Raw genomic sequence first — 17,602 nt, 5'->3', positions numbered from 1 at the left:
CGGTGGTCAGGCCATCTCCGGGGAGCAGCCTTGGGCTGCATCTGGGCCCCGTCCCACCCCACCCGTAGCCTGCGCACCTCGGACAAACAGGAAAGCGCTGTGGTCGCTGACCCCTCCCCTGGACACGATCCTCAGGGTGTAGAGACCCTCGTCGTCCTTGTTGAGGTGGCTGAAGGACAGCAAGGCCTGGCCGTCCCCAAAGAACATCTTTATCCACTTGGACTCCTTCAGCAGCACGTCTGGAAGACGGTCAAGGGAGACGGGCTTCAGGGACACGCGGGGACCTGGGGCACACGCGGAGGACAGAGGTGCCCACCAGCCTGACCCGGAGCACAAACACACACGTGGGGCTGGGGGGACCGGGACACGCGGGACAAGAGAGAGGTCAGCACGCGGAGTGTGAAAGGCGGGACTCATCTGCAAAGGGCCCTGCTGCGGCTTCGAAACGCACTTCACCCAGACGCTGACACCAGGAAGTCCCCCACCAGCGTTCCTTAGAAATTAATAACACAGTGCCAACAAACCAGTCAAAAGGCAACGAAACCAAAGAGGCAAATTTCGGGAGAAGAAAGGGAAGTGACGAAAAATACTCAACACTGGATATCAAGGAGACACAAAATAAAATCATGAGAAATTATTGTTCACCTACTGATTTGCCAACATCCATAACTGGAAAGTGCAGAGAGGACAGCCTGTCAGGTGCAGCCTTGAGCCTGCCTGTTCCATTCGAATCGGCCAAGACTATGAAACTGCGGGTCCCCAGAATCCCGGGCACTTCCTAGTCACGGGAACACCTTCTAAGATCCATGCCAACATCCTCTGGGAATGTTAGGAGAACTCTCCTCGAATCCATTTCATTTCCAGAAAGGGTAACTTAGAATCTTAGAACTTAACTCTTAAATTAGAATTGCAAAGGGTAAATTTATCTCCTTTGCCACCACAAAGAGGCTCTCTCCCTTCCTCTCTCCCTCCCGGACCATGAAGATCAGACACAACTATCCTATTCCAACCGAAGAGCACAAGCCCAGTGCCCTCGGATCCCAGCAGCGGACTCCCGGGGGTTGCAAGGTCACAGGCATCTCCTCTGCACCTGGGACGCGTACCTGTTCCTCTCCTCTGCGCTTGGGCCCAGGGGTCCCCCTCCCCCTCTGCCAGCTCAGAGCTCTTCTCATCTGTCAACGGCCTATTTTTTCTTTCCATAAAGCTCTCCATCATCACCGCAAACCTGCTTTCTTGGCTAACTTTAACAGTGCGCGGGGCCAGTGCCATGCGTTTGGCAAATTATCACAGCCTGTTCTGGGACAGTCCTTATACTTTACAGAGGCTCTGCTTTACCATTTTGTGTATTTTCCCCAACTGGATTATAAACACCTTATGGGCAGGAATGGCGTGTGACTCTGTGCTATTCTGCATTGGGTTAGGCCCTGAATAAACACAGGCGGAATGTTCTGTGACTGAATCCATAGGGAGCAAGCTCCCTCAGAAGCAGCAGCCAGAGATGAAGCTCCCTTCCACAGTCTACCCACACACACCACACACACACACACACACGCCACACATACACACACCACACACAGCTGACAACTACAGTTGTCACCACACACACCACACACCACACACACACACACACACCACACACACCACACACACACGTCACACATACACACCACTACACACACGTCACACACCACACACACACACCACACACACACATACACACACCACATACACACTACACACACACACCACACACACACACACACCACACATCCACACACACCACACACACACCACACACACTACACACACACGCCACACACACACACACACACGCCACACACAAAGACACACACACCACACACACCACACACACACCACACACACTACACACACACGCCACACACACACCACACACACACCACACACACAGCTGACAACTATAGTTGTCACCACACACACACCACACACACACGTCACACATACACACACACACTACACACACACTACACACACACCACATACACACACACACCACACACACCACATACACACCACATACAAACACACACACATACACACACACACCACACACACACGCCACACAGCTGACAACTTCTATAGTTGTCACCACACACACACACAAAGACACACACATCACACACACCACACACACACACACCACACAGCTGCACAGGGCAGCCCATGCTGGCTGGCGGAAGCAGTGGAGCAGGGCCCCGGGAATGGGGGGGTCCCAGCCCTGCCACTTCCCGGAGGTCGGGGGTAGGGCGAGGAAGTTCCTTGTCTCAGCTGCCCACTTATGAGGGGGTTGACAACACTTCCCTCCCAAAGACCTGATGAAAATCAAGTGAGTTATCACACTCACAACAGAGTCGGGACGCAACAAGCGCTAATAAGCGGTAGCTGCCGTTCCAGCAGAGGAAAAACATAGAGACACAGACAGCCCGCTCATTCCTCCCAATCACATGGAGACCCCCTTTATGGACCCCCATGGCTCATCTACCTCCAGGCCTCCCTGCTAACCCCATTCCCAGGGAAGTTCAAGGTCAACGCGTGTCCAATCTGCCCCAGGCTCGCCTGCTTTGCTGCCCGCAGCTGTCACGGAGGTGGAGAAAGCGCCAGGTCAACACTAAGGCTCAAAACTCACCATCACCCCAGTGAGGCCGGGGTCCGAGCCCAAGCACGGCGGGTGTGGGGGCAGAGCGTGCTGGAGGCCACGACACTCACCGTCCCGGTACCACTCGGCCCGCGGCTGCACCCGCTTCAGGTCCGGCGTCACCAGCAGCGTGCACTTGAGAGCCAGCGTCTCGCCTTCCCTCCGGAAGGTGACGCCGAATTTCTCCAGAAACTGGACGTCGAAGTGCATGTGCGGGATCACGGAGGGCAGGGGCACTGCACGGGGCAGAGGGCACGGTCACACAGCGGGCCGGCTGGGCAAAGCGGGCCCCTCACCACCGCCTGCGCTCGCATCCTCACGGGCTGCGCTGTGGCCCGAGCGCCTGTGTCCCCCCCGTTCTCAGGTCGAAGCCCCGCCCCACGGTGTGAAGATACTGGGGGTCGCCATCGGGTGATTAGGCTGGATGAGGTCGTGGAGGTGGGGCCCGGGATGGGGTCCGTGCCCTTGTAAGGAGAGGACGAGACCACAGCCCTTTCTCTCAGCTCTTCATGAGGACACGGCGTCCCACACCTGCTAGCTGGGACGCGGTGTCCCCTCCCTGGTGGGCGTCTCGCCCTTGGACCTCCAGCCTCCAGAACTGAGGGAAGTAACTGTGTGATGTTCAAGACCCAAGTGTGCTGTTTGTTATGTGCCCGAGCTGACTCAGCCACTCCTGAAGAATCAGAAAACCAGCGTGGAGTGGAATCTGGTCATTTGTGCCAAAGGAGGATGGAAGGCGGAGTGAGCAGGGGGTGCGTGCTCTGAGCCACGTGCAAAGCGTAAAGGGTTTAAATCCTGCATCAGCCCCAAGATGTGTGAGCCCCTGAATCCATGGCAGGGACGGTCAGCACACCGACACCAGCCAGGAGAAAGGGCCTTTTGCAATACAGTTTGAAAAGAGATCTGATGCTTAGAAAATATTTTTCAATGATATGCTATGTCACTACATATTTTTCTGCACAAAGAAGGAACATAATCAACTTACCTGTGATCGGGAGCCCCACAGAATGCAACGGCTCCTCGTCACCTCGGAATCCTGCAAGACAACTGGCAATCACGGCGGAGAAAGAGGACAGAAGGTGGGGAGACAGTGCCCCATCCCCGCAAGACGGCAGACTCACTTCTCACCACCACCGCCGCATTGGTGGACACCTGTCCGTGCACGTTTGTTGCCACCGCCGAGTAGGTCGCAGTATCGTCAAAGTCCGCCCTTGCAGGGAAAAAAGCAAGACAGCGTCCTGAACGTGCTGTCGGGGGCCGGCCTGGTCTCTGAGAGTCAGTGACCCGAACTCGAGCACAGCCTTCCTCGACAGCAGCTCGTGTGACCTGGACCCCCGGTTCGTGAGTGATTTGTTTGAGAGCAGTGCCAGCTCTGCCCTCGGAGCGAGGTATTAACTACAGACACGGGCGACGTCTGATCCCATACGATGCCTTGGCTTTGGCTTTGCGGGGGAAGACAGTGTACTAGCACTTCCGGAAATGCTGAACCGTACTCTCAGAGAGAAGCTTGTATTCCCTCTGGTTCTGTTTGTCTACCTGCAGCATCCGTGGTTTTATCTTGTCAATGGGCAGATCCAATGGCCTCAACCTCCAGGAGAATCAACCCCACCTCCCTCCCCACCAGGGGTTCCCTGCGCAGAACCCCCCAAAGCAGTGGGATCGCCCAGACAGGAAGCACCCACTCGTGGGCATAACGAAGGTGCCTGGACTGGACCCACCTGAGGCCTCCGGGCCCGGAGCGTCGTGAGGGACGCGTGTCCACCCCCGGGAAGGACAATGGCCCAGGGACCGCGGAGCCCAGTTTCTCAGGGGTGGGGCTCCTCAGCTCCCCACGTCCATCCCACGGAAGCCAAAGCTTAGCTTCTGGCTGTGAACTGTCTTCCCACCAGCTTCCCCCCAAAACTTGACGTGAGGACTCTTACTCAACTGACTCTCTGCTAGTTACTTTCCGTTGGCTACTCTGTATAAAAGTCTCAAGTGCCCAGCAAGACAGTACTATTACCCTATTCACTTGGAGAGAAAGTAGAGCCTTTAAGAAGTTGGGTAAACAAGGTCCACAAAACTCTGAACTCTGCAGCTTTCTGGGCCTTCTGCCATCTCTCCAGGCATGGGCATCACAGGCATAGTGACAAAAACACAGAAAAAGTTTACTCAGATTTCACGTTTAGATGCTTTAAGCATCCAGTGACCCAGAGACAAACCCGTTCTTTGGAAGCCCTTCGTCATCTTATTGTATTTTCTATTCCACCTGGAGCTGAACATAGTTTCTTTGACCAAAACATACAGTGTCTCCAAGAAACGAGAGAGAACATTTCAGGGACCCACGCTGCCTGGGAAGAACCCCGTCCCTGCCCCGACGAGGTTCTAATCCGGTTCCACTGCGCCCGGCGATGCCACCTGGCCTCCTGTCACGGCCGCTGCTCAAGGGAGAGAGAGCCGCTACCGCAGATGTTCAAACCAGTGCATTACGGTCAGGCCAACCTCAAGGCCCCTCAACAAAACTGCAGCTCTAGCCTGAACGCATCACATTCGTTTGCCTTGCTGTGCCATTTCCACGTACACTGTGGGTACAGCGTATCGCCAGGGGCAGAGTAAGAGTGACGGTACAACACGTAAAAATCCCGTAACCATAACACAGACGCTTTCCCCATCACTGGCCATTAATGTTCTCTGCTGATCTCCACACACACTGAGCATGCGTGCACACACACACACACACACCCAACAAACAGGCCACAGCAGCTACCTCTGGGAACACGGCTAGGGCTGGGGGTCAAGGGACGAGTGGAGAAGTTCTTCTCTTCTATAACCTTAGGCTTCGCTTGGATTTTTTTTAACCTTGCCCTTGGGTTATTTCTTCTAAACAATGAAACCACTGTGTTTTCATAAACGCATTCTTCAAACAGGAAGTATTCTTCTGGGATTAGCCCTACAACTTGCTCTACAAAGATCCCTCCTCACTAGGGGGACTCACCCTCCCTGCAGACCGGAGGGTTGGGCCGCCCACGGGCATGGGCTGGGGAGTCGGGAGCCAGAACAATGCAGGGGAGAGGCAAAGGCTCCTGTACAGACTGCCGCACCAAATCCCCCGACCTAGAGGCTGGGATGGAACCTGACTGTGACACAGACTCAGAAGTAGGAGCCGTAAGGCAAAAACAGACACCCCACCCAGAGCCGACAGACGGGGCAGCCCAGCACAGGAAGTGGCCCTCCCCCTGCTGGACCTGAACCAAGGCTGTCCCCGGGCCCAGCTGGTCAGCGTCGCTACCCACTGCTGAGTGAGGAGGTTACTGGTGCCTGAAGGACATCGAGTGCTCGAGAAGACCGTGCACAGACGTCACTCAGAGTGTGTCCATCCGTCACCATAAACCTGTTTCCGTCTTCTTCAATACCTCCCTCAAAGGCCTTTCTGGATGTTACTTAGTCTCGGTAGTCTCCAGTGTCCCACAGTTTTCAAACCAAATCTCCCAAACGTGCTACCAATTTCTTCTTCAATATGAATTTCAGCAGTTTTTTAAAACAACAGTAGCAACACGCCCTGGACACACCACGCACTGGCCACTCACTGAAGCCCAGACACAGCTCCGTGCCGCACGCGACGGCCCTCAGGCAAAGCTGCTCACGCCTTCCCTGCTTAACTGAATTACACTCTGAGATTTCAAGGTCAAACTTAATGTTCCCATTTGCGACCAATCGCTGTGAATCAGGACTTTTCTTCAATATTGTGCAAATCAGAATAAAAGCCGGGGCAAAATTATGTTTACTCAGACTATTACAGGACTGCAGTCGTCAGCCGCAAGTTCTGATTTCAGGTCTGTGCCCTCATCAGGCCAGCCTGATAAGTCTCATCTACTGACTTCCGTTGCGGAGCACAGGCTCTGGACGCGCAGGCTCAGCGGCCATGGCTCACGGGCCCAGCCGCTCCGCGGCATGTGGGATCTTCCCGGACCGGGGCACGAACCCGTGTCCCCTGCATCGGCAGGCGGACTCTCAACCACTGCGCCACCAGGGAAGCCCTACTGACTCTTTAACAAATAAATAGTATGTATTTAAAACTTCTCAAATACGTTTATTGAATACCTACACTTTACTTGGGGGACACTGACGATTAAAATAAAACAATGCATTTGAAAACACTCTGCAACTGTATAGTACTGTATGAACTGTGTATATTATTAATTGAAATGTATAGCTGAATTCTTGGACTGAAGTTCAAAAGAGGTTCCCTTTCCCTCCCCGGAGAAGATCCTCTCCTTTGCCTTTACATTCCAATGAAACAGCACGGATTTCTAAGCGTTTTGAGAACCGCAGTGAATCGCTCTCCATCATTTCTTAGCTGAGGACAGCTGGAGGAACCCAAGAAGGAGGCTTGTGACGCAAAGAAGGGGCAGAAGAAGCCCCAGGCACCAAGCCCACCTGGACAGCAGCATCTCCCGCCGGAGTCTGAGCTGCTCTTCAGTTGACTCACAGAATTAGGACCCCGGAGGCAGACGTACCTAACACTCTAGCGCTGATAGCTGGTCAGGTAACTAGTTAGCACTTGGTACTTAGCAGGAGGGACCAGGCTGGGGAAAAGGTGCCTTGGAGGCAGGATCTTGGTGCACCACACACGTGCACACCTGTTCACGTGCACCTATGCAGAAGAGAGGTTCCACGGGGTCGTCTGATTTGTAAAGAAGCCCATGCCCCCTAAAAACCTCCAGACCCACTGATTTACTGCTACAGAGCCCAGGCAGGGTGCACCCGGCTGAGGGAGGATGCAGGCGAGAGTTAGAACTTCCAGTTATGCTAACTTTTGTCTCGTTCTTTTTGCACATCTCTTTTGTAAATGTTTTACATTCTATAAAATACAGTAGAACATATATGGATTATAAATAAACACACGTGCATGTACTGGGGGAGGGTTCATATATATTTGTTGGCTGCCCTTGCAGGGGGTGGGCTGCAGGAAGCATGGTGCCTGGGGACACCGGACAGAGGACACAGCAAGGGACCAGGCAGGCAGGACTTTGCCCAACTTAAAATTCTGCTCACAGGTCACTTGGAGACCCACATGCCTGACCCACAGCCCAGGGGCCCCCAATCTTCCTCTCCTGCCCGAGGCCATGCTAGGAGAAGCACTTTGCCAGCCCACAGAGTCTATTTCGAGCCTCTACTTCATGCTGTCAGAAATTGCAAGTGAGTGATTAAGGGGCAAACGGGTTTATTTTCTGTTTGGACCTCATCCCAGAATAGGCAGAGGTGGTATCCTTTGGTCTCAATTTTTACAAACTTCCATGGGGCACGTTTGCAGCCCAAAGTCTCCATCTGAAGTGCTCCCAAAACCACTCCAGGGGAGAAACTAATAACACTTCATCTATTTTCAAGAGGGGCAGGCAAACGTTTAAGTGGCACATGAACTTCTCTTGTGTAGTCAGGCCCCATGTACTCAAACTCTTAAGCGGTGTTAACATGGGATTTACAACTTAATTCAAAGTAGAATTTGAATATCAAAGTCTAAAAATAAAGTGCAAGAAGAGATTAGCCCTGGAGTCGCCCTGCGAGGAGTGGGGAGCGCAGAGAGGTGAGGTTAGAATAAAACACAAGAGAGGATGTTCTAAGCACCTTTATAAAAACACGAGAGCAGCATGAAAATTCTTTGAAGAAATAGAACTCACCCTATGAGTCCCAAGAGAAAATCTTATGAGCGTATAAAATCGTTATCAATTACAGCTTAAATTCGAACAGTACCAAAGGGAACTAAGCTCTCTTTTCGGCACTTCAAGAATTCGGCGGCAGTGGCCAAAGAATATTCATAGGAATAAATGTCACTCTTGTAACAGAAAGAGCTCATTCCCCAGCCAGTGGAGCAAAGGAGCCAACACTAAGCTCACCACTTAGCCAGCCACAGGTCAGATGATGGTAACTCAGCAGTTTGGAATGAACAGCTGAGGTCAGCTGTAATTTGCGGGCTTCCCCCTGGCTCTTTTTTCTGAAGACTCTCTACATTTCATCTGTTAAGAATGTCCCAATGTGGGTAAGAATACTGAGAGAAAAGTTAGTCTCAAAAATTTCCTTGTCCCAAATTCCTTAACTCTTGGCAAGCTGAGGCAAACTCCAAGTAATATATCTGAGGATACCTGGATATATTGGGGCCTCACTGATTTAGTTCCCATGGTTCAAAGCTTCTCTTATTCCCAGTACAAATTTAAAAGTTGCCAACATAGTGTGAACAGGACTTTTTCATACTTGAGAAAGGGAATTCGTTTCTCTTTTCAAAATGATGACTAAAATTCAGCTTGCAAACGAACCAGTTGCTAGGGCACCCCAGGTTAGAAAAGAGTCACCCCACACACACACCAAATAAAAATACTCTTCAAAAGAAGGAAAGTTTCTCTTTCTAGATAGTATGGCTTACTGCCTGTGGAAATTTCTGGAAATTTTGGAAATTGAAGGAAAGTGGGATGCCTAGACCCCACCCACTCTCAGCCTTCCGCACCCCAGCTGACGCAGGAGCCCCCAACCCTGGGGCTGATTCCGACCCCTCTTTTTCACTGACACCCACATCCAATCCATCAGCAGATCCTACTGCTCTAACTTCAAAATCGGTCCCCGCCCACCTCACTGGTTCCACCTCATCCACGGCGGTCCAAGCCCCACCATCGTTCTTGAATTTCGGCCAAGCCACCCAAGTCTGCCCTACTATCCGTTCGCAGTCAGTGACCCTCTGGAAACAGATCTTTCACTTCCCCTTTGCCCCCAGTAACAGCCTTGTGACGGTTACAGGGTCCGGGGTGATCTTCACGGCGCTGGTGACATCTCTACCCTTCTGTCCTATGACTCCCACCAACTGCTGCAGCCCTGGGGTCCTGAAGCTCCTTCTCGGAGCCTCCGCCCCACGCATGTGTCCCCTCCTCCATCCCCTTAGATGTCTTCTCCTCTAAGGCCTGCCTGGCCCCCCTTTAACACCACACCCGCCCCAGCACCAGGCCATATGCCCCGACCCCTGCACCCAGCATCGTCACCCTGATCTACTGTGTGATTCCCTTTTTATTACACTTAAGGCTTGCCGCCATGTTCTGGACCTCCAAGTCAGGAATCGAGGTTTTGGTCGCTTTAACACAAGTTCCTAGACTGTGGGGCACATAGTAGGTTCTCAATAAACAGTGCCAGTGGGGCCCATGGGGCCAGGGCCTCCAGCTTTTCTAAACAGCCTCAAATTTACCTAGAGAAACAAGGCTATGACTCGACACAAATCTTAATCTTAACTGTAACCTGTTAGCCTCTGTCTTAATTAATCTGCATAATGTTACGATCTTTTTGTAAAAAATAAAAGCTGTGTGTACAGAAAAGCAGAGAGCAAATGAACAGCGGAATCTCACTTCTGTGAAAGAAAAATCAAAACGTGCTTGTACAGTTCTACACGTGTGTTGTGTAAGGGAAACGGCAGTGCTGTAAGTACACCAAAATACCGACCCTGGAGGTTGGAAATATGGATGAACTTTACCTTCTCTTAGTTATCTGTATTTACTGCATGTTTTCAATTTGCTACGAGAATAAAATAAAGGTCATATTTCCCTGAAGAGTTGCGCTTAGGAACCGTTGCCCAAACCTGCAGGAGATGCAGCCCGGCTGCTGAGCAGGCTGTGAGGGTGTCTGTGTGTTTCCCCGCGGCCCTCACACCTGGCACTGCCGTCCTTCCTTAGGCCATTTTCTCCTTTCGTTCCCAGCACAGGAGCCCCGCAGAACCAACCACTGAATCCACATCCCTCTGGCCTGACCCCAAGGAAACAAAGGGAAGCCTCTACCACCCATATTTAACTCAGAAACACCAGGAACGTCACGTGGAAGTCAGATGTGGTGTGAGCTGCCCGCCGCTTCTGTGTTTGGGAGGCTGCTCACCTGGGCAGGTGCTGGGGCGCGGCCGTGCCCGCCAAGCCCTTACCTGTTGATCTCCAGCGTGTGCACCCCGTACTTGCTCTCAATCCTGTACTTTCCCGGCTCCCCTGCCTGGCAGACCAAGCTGCCGTCTTTATACCTGAAAGAGGGAAACACCTGTCTGAGCATAAAGGCCGACTGGCTGTTTTGCACGTGTCCCCACCTTCCTGTTTCCCATCCCCCGCCGCCCCTCGTGGGCGGGCGGGTGCGTGCGCGCACACACACACACACACACACACACACACACGCAGCACATTTTCGCTCTGCTTCTGCCTGATTCACCACTCGGATCGCAGGGCGGGAGCAGCTACGGGAAAGGTTCAGAGCCCACTCTTGGCTATTTAAGGGGAGGTGGCTCTTGCAGAACTCAGACTACCTGGGCAACCCTCAACCTGCATGGGACAGAGCGTGGGCCAAAGGTCCCCTGGAACTTGTCAGGAACTCCGGATACATCACTCCAAGGACAAAACGTAACCAGTGCTGGTTAGGCCCTGGTCCAGCCTCTGGAGGGAGGCCGCAGTGTAGCCGGAGTGCACGTGGAGAGACCCAACTGCTCTGCACCCTGCCTGGAGGAGGCTGGCCTTGGTGTCCCCCCAGGACAGCAGGGCCACGGCTCCCCCTAGGGCAAGGGTGGGCGGCTCTCAGCCTCCCCGGCCCACCTCGTGAGCAGCCAGAGGGCGGAGGCACTACTTTTCTGCTCTACTGCTGAGAGCCCTAACCCAGGACGCATGTGAAAGCACAATGTTGTGGCCAACGACAGACCCTGGGGACTCGGTACCAGCAAGTGGGAAAATAAATGAATATACAAGTGAGTTTTAGCAACATACGTTGAAACTAAAAGTGTCGTCGGTGGGGCTTATTTAATTTTCAATGTCACAAGGCTCAAGGAACCCTCTCACTGTGGTTCCAGAGCCTTGGAGTTTAGGGTCTCCACTTACATGAGTAAAAGCAGAGCTGCAGGTAAACACAGGTCATTTCCGGGAACCTGGTTTTCAATAAAAGTCCTCTGGAAAATCATTTGGCTCAATTGCACTAAAATGAAAACGCCTGCCTAGGATTTCCAGGGGCCTCTCCGTGTTTTCATGCACGCATTTCCTGGTGAGTTTCAAGAGCATTGGTCCCCGGAGTAGGGGCCGCGCGCTCCCTGCAGGTGGATCTTCTCCACCCGCTCAGGTGACTCAACGGCTGCAGATCCTTCAAAGGAAGAGCAGTGGGGCCTCCGCCCCTGGGAGGCGCCCCCACTCACCACTGCACCACGGGGGTTGGGAAGCCCTGCACGGTGAAGCACAGCTTGACAGACATCTGTTCCCAGATGGTGTGTGACCGGAGCTGCACCAGGATCTCAGGGGCTCTGCTCAGCCGCTCCTCACGTGAGTGCCTCTCCCAGGCCAGCCTGTCGTCCACCTGCCCCGGGAAGCAGCACGTCAGGGTGCCAGGGGCGCGAGGCTCCCGCCACCAGGCCCGTGGGCATCGTGCTGACAGCACAGCTGCACCCGGCACCCGCCCACCCCTACCGTGTGCTGCAGGGCGTATCTGTCCACGTGCTGCAGGGCGTATCTGTCCAGCTTGTCCCGGGCATGGGTGCGGGCCAGGTGCACGTCCTCCTCCAGCTGGGCCAGCTCGCTGAGGAAACGCTCCCGCTTGGCCTCCCCATAGGAAGCCACCAGTGACTGGTACCTGCAGAAGCCAAGACGCCACAGTATTCTCGGGACACGTGCAAAGGGCATGTGGTCACTGAGGGCCTGGGACCAGACACACGGTCCCCGGGGACTTCTTAAGTGGGCTCGAGGAGAGGGCGGGAGAGAAGCTACTTCTGCTTCTTTTGCAAGCTCTCCTCTGTGCGGCGACACACAGGACCCACTCGTTTTCCTTAGAGGCTGCCGTCTCTCAGTGAATTTAAGACTGAAGTGAAGCCTTCTGAACTAATAGATTCAAATTAAGAAATAAGTCTGTATTCTAAAAAAGTAAAAGGATATAGCCAGCAGCTTCTTAACCTGTCGGGGCAGAGAAACGAGGGGCACCTCCTTTCCGGCCCGAGGGCCACCTCTGTGGGCTCCACAGGTTACATCCTGGCACTGCCCGGCCCAGCGGTGCGTCCAGCCACCCTGTCACCCCTCCCCGGCCCCATCCCCTCCTTCACCACCGCGTTCCCGAGGCCCCGGCAGAGTCAGAGGCTTGCTGTTCCCTGGGCTGCCCGGGAAGGGAAAACGACAGCATCAAGTGTGCAGCCGGGGAGGCGGGGACCAGGTGGATGCGGCTCATAAAGGTGGGGTGTCAGACTGGAGGACTTTCTGCTCTGTGTGGCCCAGCGGCGTGGGGAAAGCCGTCCTAGAACCCGGGCAGCTCCCCCCCATCCCCAGCCTCTCCAGCAGCCCTGACTACCAGTCGGCGCTTCTCCAGACACAGCGCAAATCGCAGGCCTGGTGTCAGGTGTCCGGGAAGTTGGAGATTGAACACAGAGTTTCAGGAAACTCTGCAGCTTCTTCAGGCAGAACCGTGGAGACAGGAACTATAATAAAAGCTAAAGCCCGAGCCAGTGTTGATTCAGCCTCGCCTTCACTTCCGACCAGCCTAGCCCAGCCCACACCTGCCTGCGTCCCCTCCCCGGACACATACCCACAATCTCCTCGCTGCTTAGAGGTCGTCTCCTCGCCCCTCCGGCCTTTCCCCACACCCTCTGCTCATGGTGATTCTCCACGGAGGAGAACAAGCGTCTAGGCTTTTAGGCACGGGTGCACACACATCACGTCACCCTAATCCCAACTGCCCGGCTCCCCTTCACTCATGGAGCCACACGCACAGAAATGATTTTGTAGGTCCCGGTGGGAGAAACAGCGAGCGCCTTGCTAAGAGGGCTCACAGGAACCAAGCTTTCCTGTCTGCAGTGAATCCCACTAAATGACGGCATAAGCAAAGGCAAATCTCTATTCGTGCCGCAAACTGTCCTGATACGCTTAAAGGATCAGAAGTCCCACCTGGACCTCGTTTAGAATGTCTATGTGAATGGCACTTGTCAATAGCACCGCCAGTCCCGAAGGTTTTATAATAAATATTAGAACTAGAATTGCTCCCCCTGGCCGGCCCAGCCCCAAATACTGTGATCTGGGACATTGAGAAGGCACCCCTGCTAGTCTGTGATGGGGTGACTGTGACACTGCCCCCTTAGGCAGAATGACGTCACTCATCGTGCATTTGCCCTAAAGACAAGCCCCTCGGACAGCTGCATAACGCAGGGAGGCCCACTTCTCCCAGGACAGAAGTAGAGGCATCAAAGGGGCATTTCCAATCCCCTGTATCTTCCAGGAGGACATTTCCAGACCCTTCAGGGCACGCCGATGCCTCATAGGTATTTATTTTACGTGAAGACTCAGCTTAACTCAAACTGATGAACCCATAACTTCATCTCTCTCCAAGGACCGATTTGTCCTGTAGGTTAAACTCATATCTGCCACAGGAGGTAAGGAATAAATACGTACTTTCAGGAAGGCCAGCAAGAGTAGTGAATTATCCTAATAAGGACTGGAATTCATCGAACTCCTCAAATCACCCTACACCGGGCTCCCTCGAATGGCAGGGACAGAGCAGGGGTTGCTATAAAATCTCCATTAACTCCGGCCCAGCTCACCAAAACCTCCAATTACTTAGATTTACTTTTAAAGGAGGAAAGACCTAATTTCAATAAGACCTTTCACATGGGAGATATGCACATGGGTTGTGAGAATAAAATACCGTGAGGGTCCTAAAATGCAGAATCCCAAAGCATGGGTGCTGGGCTCCGTGGAGAGCGGACACAGCCCTGACCTATATCCACTGTGCTTGCCCAGAGGGACTGACATTTACCCTGGGCTCCAGGGACACAGTAACATTATAATCAGTCATTAAGAATCAAAATACATTCTTGAGTCAGATTTGCTATTGCAAGAGTAGCTTCGTGTATTTTAGGAAGATTTCCAACAGCCAGGATTGTCACAAAAGTCATTTCGGCTGAGCCACATCCATCATCGTAACCCACTCCCTGACTGTTCAGACTAATACAAGCTTCCTTTCCCCCATTTATTTCACCCCAGGAAACTGAGGAGTAGGAACTTTATGGGATAAGATCACACCAAGGTATAACTGATTAAAATAAAATTATAAAGCTCTGGTCTTCTCACTCCCTGTGCCAAAACCTTAAGCATAGTAGAACCCTTTCTGAAATAATCCAACACATAAAAATCCAATTTCTTAATGTACACATTCTGAAGTGATTCTTTTACAAAAGAAGTCTTCACTTGACAATAAAATAAATTTTCAGGGCAAAATTCCCATAAGGCATCTAAAAGATGATTCAAATTTTTAAAAAAATAAAGGCTAATCTTTTCAGCTATACAATATTTTTACTAAACAGATTCCTTAGTCATAGTGCAACTTTCAGACTGAAACACATTGAGCCAAATCTCATTTTCCTTCCGGTTTTGAGCGTTTTAGCGATACAGAGAAAACTTTCTAGAAATAAGTAGGAGGAGAAGGTGAGGGGGAAAAAATAGAGCAGATACGAAATGAAGCATACATGAGACGCTCAAGTACTCTGCTCTGAAAAGATCCAAGTCAGTTGACCACCTGTTTCTCTGTGATCTGGAAATAATTTTAAGACCGATGTTCTTAGTAACCCACCCCATTCCTGTGACATATTCCCCATGAGCTGAGTCTGTAGAAATGTGAATCATGAGGGTCTACAGAACCCGCTCCCTTCAGCTCTGTGTCCACACGGACGCGTGGCTGGAATCCTGGCCTCTCTTTGGAAGATTCCCCACTCAAGTCTCAAGCCTCACAGCTGTTCCTTAGTAGCCGAAGAGGCTGGTGGTGGAAATTCGAAAACTCCAACTCAGCCCTTTTAGGTCTTGAGGCCTCCGAATGTGACCAGCATGCTTTCTGGAGAAAGGGAGTGAGTCTGGGGGCAGAGGACAGAGGCCTGAGGCCAATCCAGCTGCAACGTGTGGACAGTGGCCGTGGGTCCTCTGGACCGCAGGGTTCTCTTCTGTACGAGGATGCAGAAAATCCATCCCCAGTCGTTTCCTTGTCGGGATGAATCAAGATGATGACGGTAGAGAATAAGAATCGACTGAAAACGGTCGTGTGTGGCTTTCACTGCAGCAAGTGTTCCCTTCCCAGTTTGCACACGTCCTCTTTCAGCTATGCCCCCCGCCTCATCCTCTGACCGCAGAGCCCCTGCCCAGGCCCCAGGGCAGCGCGCGGCCCCCGGGGCTGGCCCAGCGGCAGGCAGAGAGGGCAGGGCGTTACCTGTGCTTCCTTTCCTGCTCGTCCTCTTCCAGCGCAGAGCTCACCCTCCTGGCACACAACCTGCAGGTGGTCCCCCCCGGTGCCGTCTGGCTGGACTCTCTCTGCGAGGACGATTCCTGAGTGACAGATTTCTGGGAAGACGTCTGGGTGGAAGCGCGCCTTGGCGAACATGGGAAAAGTCACATGTGATGGAGAAGTGTAAAAATGCATCGTCACAGACAACATCACTCCCTTTCCACGCCCCCAAACTATCCTCGAAATGCAGGTCACCCACACCTGCACATGCGGACACACACACACACCCCTAAGTGTGGCCTCCAGCCCGACTGCACAGGCCCATCCCCCACAGGGACGTGCCCCCAGACTCAGCTGCACGACACCCCTGCCCCTCCCTCAGGTCAGCCAGTGCCTTCCAGGCCCTGAGGCTGCAGGGAGGGGCACAGAATGTTTGGCTTTGTTTGTTACCAGGATGGCAGCTAAGCACAAAGGACCACAAGCGGTTCTAAATACAGGGGCTGGGGACGGGGACCTGAGGCCGGAGCCCGTGCCCGGCGTCCACCTCCTAAATTAACACCGGAGAAACGTGGGCGGCCAGGGCATGTGCCGCTGGCCCCTGCAGACGCAGAACCTCAGAAACTCACAGATGAGCCTGCGGCTTGACACCAGCCTCTCAGGCAGTGAACAAAAAGTCTACCTTCGGCAACATTATTATTAACGTAGCAAAATTATCATTGAGATGGGCTTCCATCCCATCTTCACTCGGCCCCCATTAACTTCTGTCCCACCGACATGCTTTCCCATGGGTTTCCTTCTCATCGCCCTCGCTGTTTGGTGACCTTTTAGATTCCAGCTCTGGAAGGCATGTGAAGAAGAGTGAAGTCAAGGAGCAATTACTGAAGGTCCACGACTCATGAGCTAAACCAGGGGCTAAGAGCCAGTCTACCAGGACCTGCCGGGATCTACTAGGATCTGCCAGGACCTGCCACGATGCCATGCAGTGCCCCACATAAAGTTTGCTGTGCAGCCGGGTCAGCCACGTTCCCCGTCTGGCTCTGGACACGGGCATCGGGAAGCACGGCCCTCCCTACCTCCCCGGCTAAACCAGTTCACCTCCAGTCTTCAGGGGACTGGATAAAGCTTCTTGCCTTGAAATTCAGACAAAGCTCGTCATCAAGGCTCGGCCTGCCCCCATCAGTGAATTACAACTTACTTTTTCGCTGTGTACTCATCCACAAGGTACCTTGTTTGAATATTACGGTATGACTGGTCCAAGTGTTTGTGTCTCTTTTGGTAGAAGGGCACAGCAACAAGCGACATCTTTGTGGACACCTAGGAAAAAGAGTAACAAACAGAGCAGAGGTCCTGGAATTTCTCAAGTAATCAGGCTCCTGCAATTCACACTAACCTTTTAGGTTGTTCCAAAGAGGAAAATCAACTCCAATTAGCAAAACCCTTGTGGGGGAAGAGTCTATAAGAGGAAATAATCCTGGACGCCTATTAAGTTCCCGGGGACCTGACTTCATTTCTTGTTTGCTTCCATAAAAAGTAGAAGATTGAGCCGCACGTTTCATTTAATTGTAAACCCACCCAATGTCTATAAACTACCTAGTTTGTTCAAGGCAACCGTGAAAAGCAATGTGAGCGATAAGGATAAAAATAATTAAAGCACAGGTCACAGAAGTAAACAAACAGGATACAAGAGAGGAGGAGATAAGAGCAAAGGAGACGCAA

At 52.7% G+C, this 17,602-nt stretch overlaps 1 protein-coding gene across 1 annotated transcript in view; it reads right to left on the bottom strand.

The window, feature by feature from the left end:
• The window catches only part of MYOM2 (myomesin 2), a 72,180-nt gene extending 54,980 nt beyond the window's left edge, over nucleotides 1–17,200 (bottom strand). The window contains exons 1-9 of the mRNA XM_024768082.1: nucleotides 17,082–17,200; nucleotides 15,872–16,030; nucleotides 12,106–12,268; nucleotides 11,838–11,995; nucleotides 10,599–10,691; nucleotides 3,796–3,884; nucleotides 3,660–3,710; nucleotides 2,746–2,910; nucleotides 78–239 (exon numbers count right to left, since the gene is read on the bottom strand). Of these exons, the coding sequence (XP_024623850.1) occupies nucleotides 78–239; nucleotides 2,746–2,910; nucleotides 3,660–3,710; nucleotides 3,796–3,884; nucleotides 10,599–10,691; nucleotides 11,838–11,995; nucleotides 12,106–12,268; nucleotides 15,872–16,030; nucleotides 17,082–17,188 (1,147 nt within the window). The 5' untranslated portion in view covers nucleotides 17,189–17,200. The remainder of the gene's footprint in view (nucleotides 1–77; nucleotides 240–2,745; nucleotides 2,911–3,659; nucleotides 3,711–3,795; nucleotides 3,885–10,598; nucleotides 10,692–11,837; nucleotides 11,996–12,105; nucleotides 12,269–15,871; nucleotides 16,031–17,081) is intronic.
• Nucleotides 17,201–17,602: the final 402 nt, after the last annotated feature.

This window comes from Neophocaena asiaeorientalis, unplaced genomic scaffold (genome assembly GCF_003031525.2).
Source record: "Neophocaena asiaeorientalis asiaeorientalis breed wild unplaced genomic scaffold, Neophocaena_asiaeorientalis_V1.1 scaffold16, whole genome shotgun sequence".
NCBI lineage: Eukaryota > Metazoa > Chordata > Mammalia > Artiodactyla > Phocoenidae > Neophocaena > Neophocaena asiaeorientalis.
Note: the sequence above shows the minus strand (reverse complement) of the source record. Positions and strands in the feature narration are given on the sequence as shown.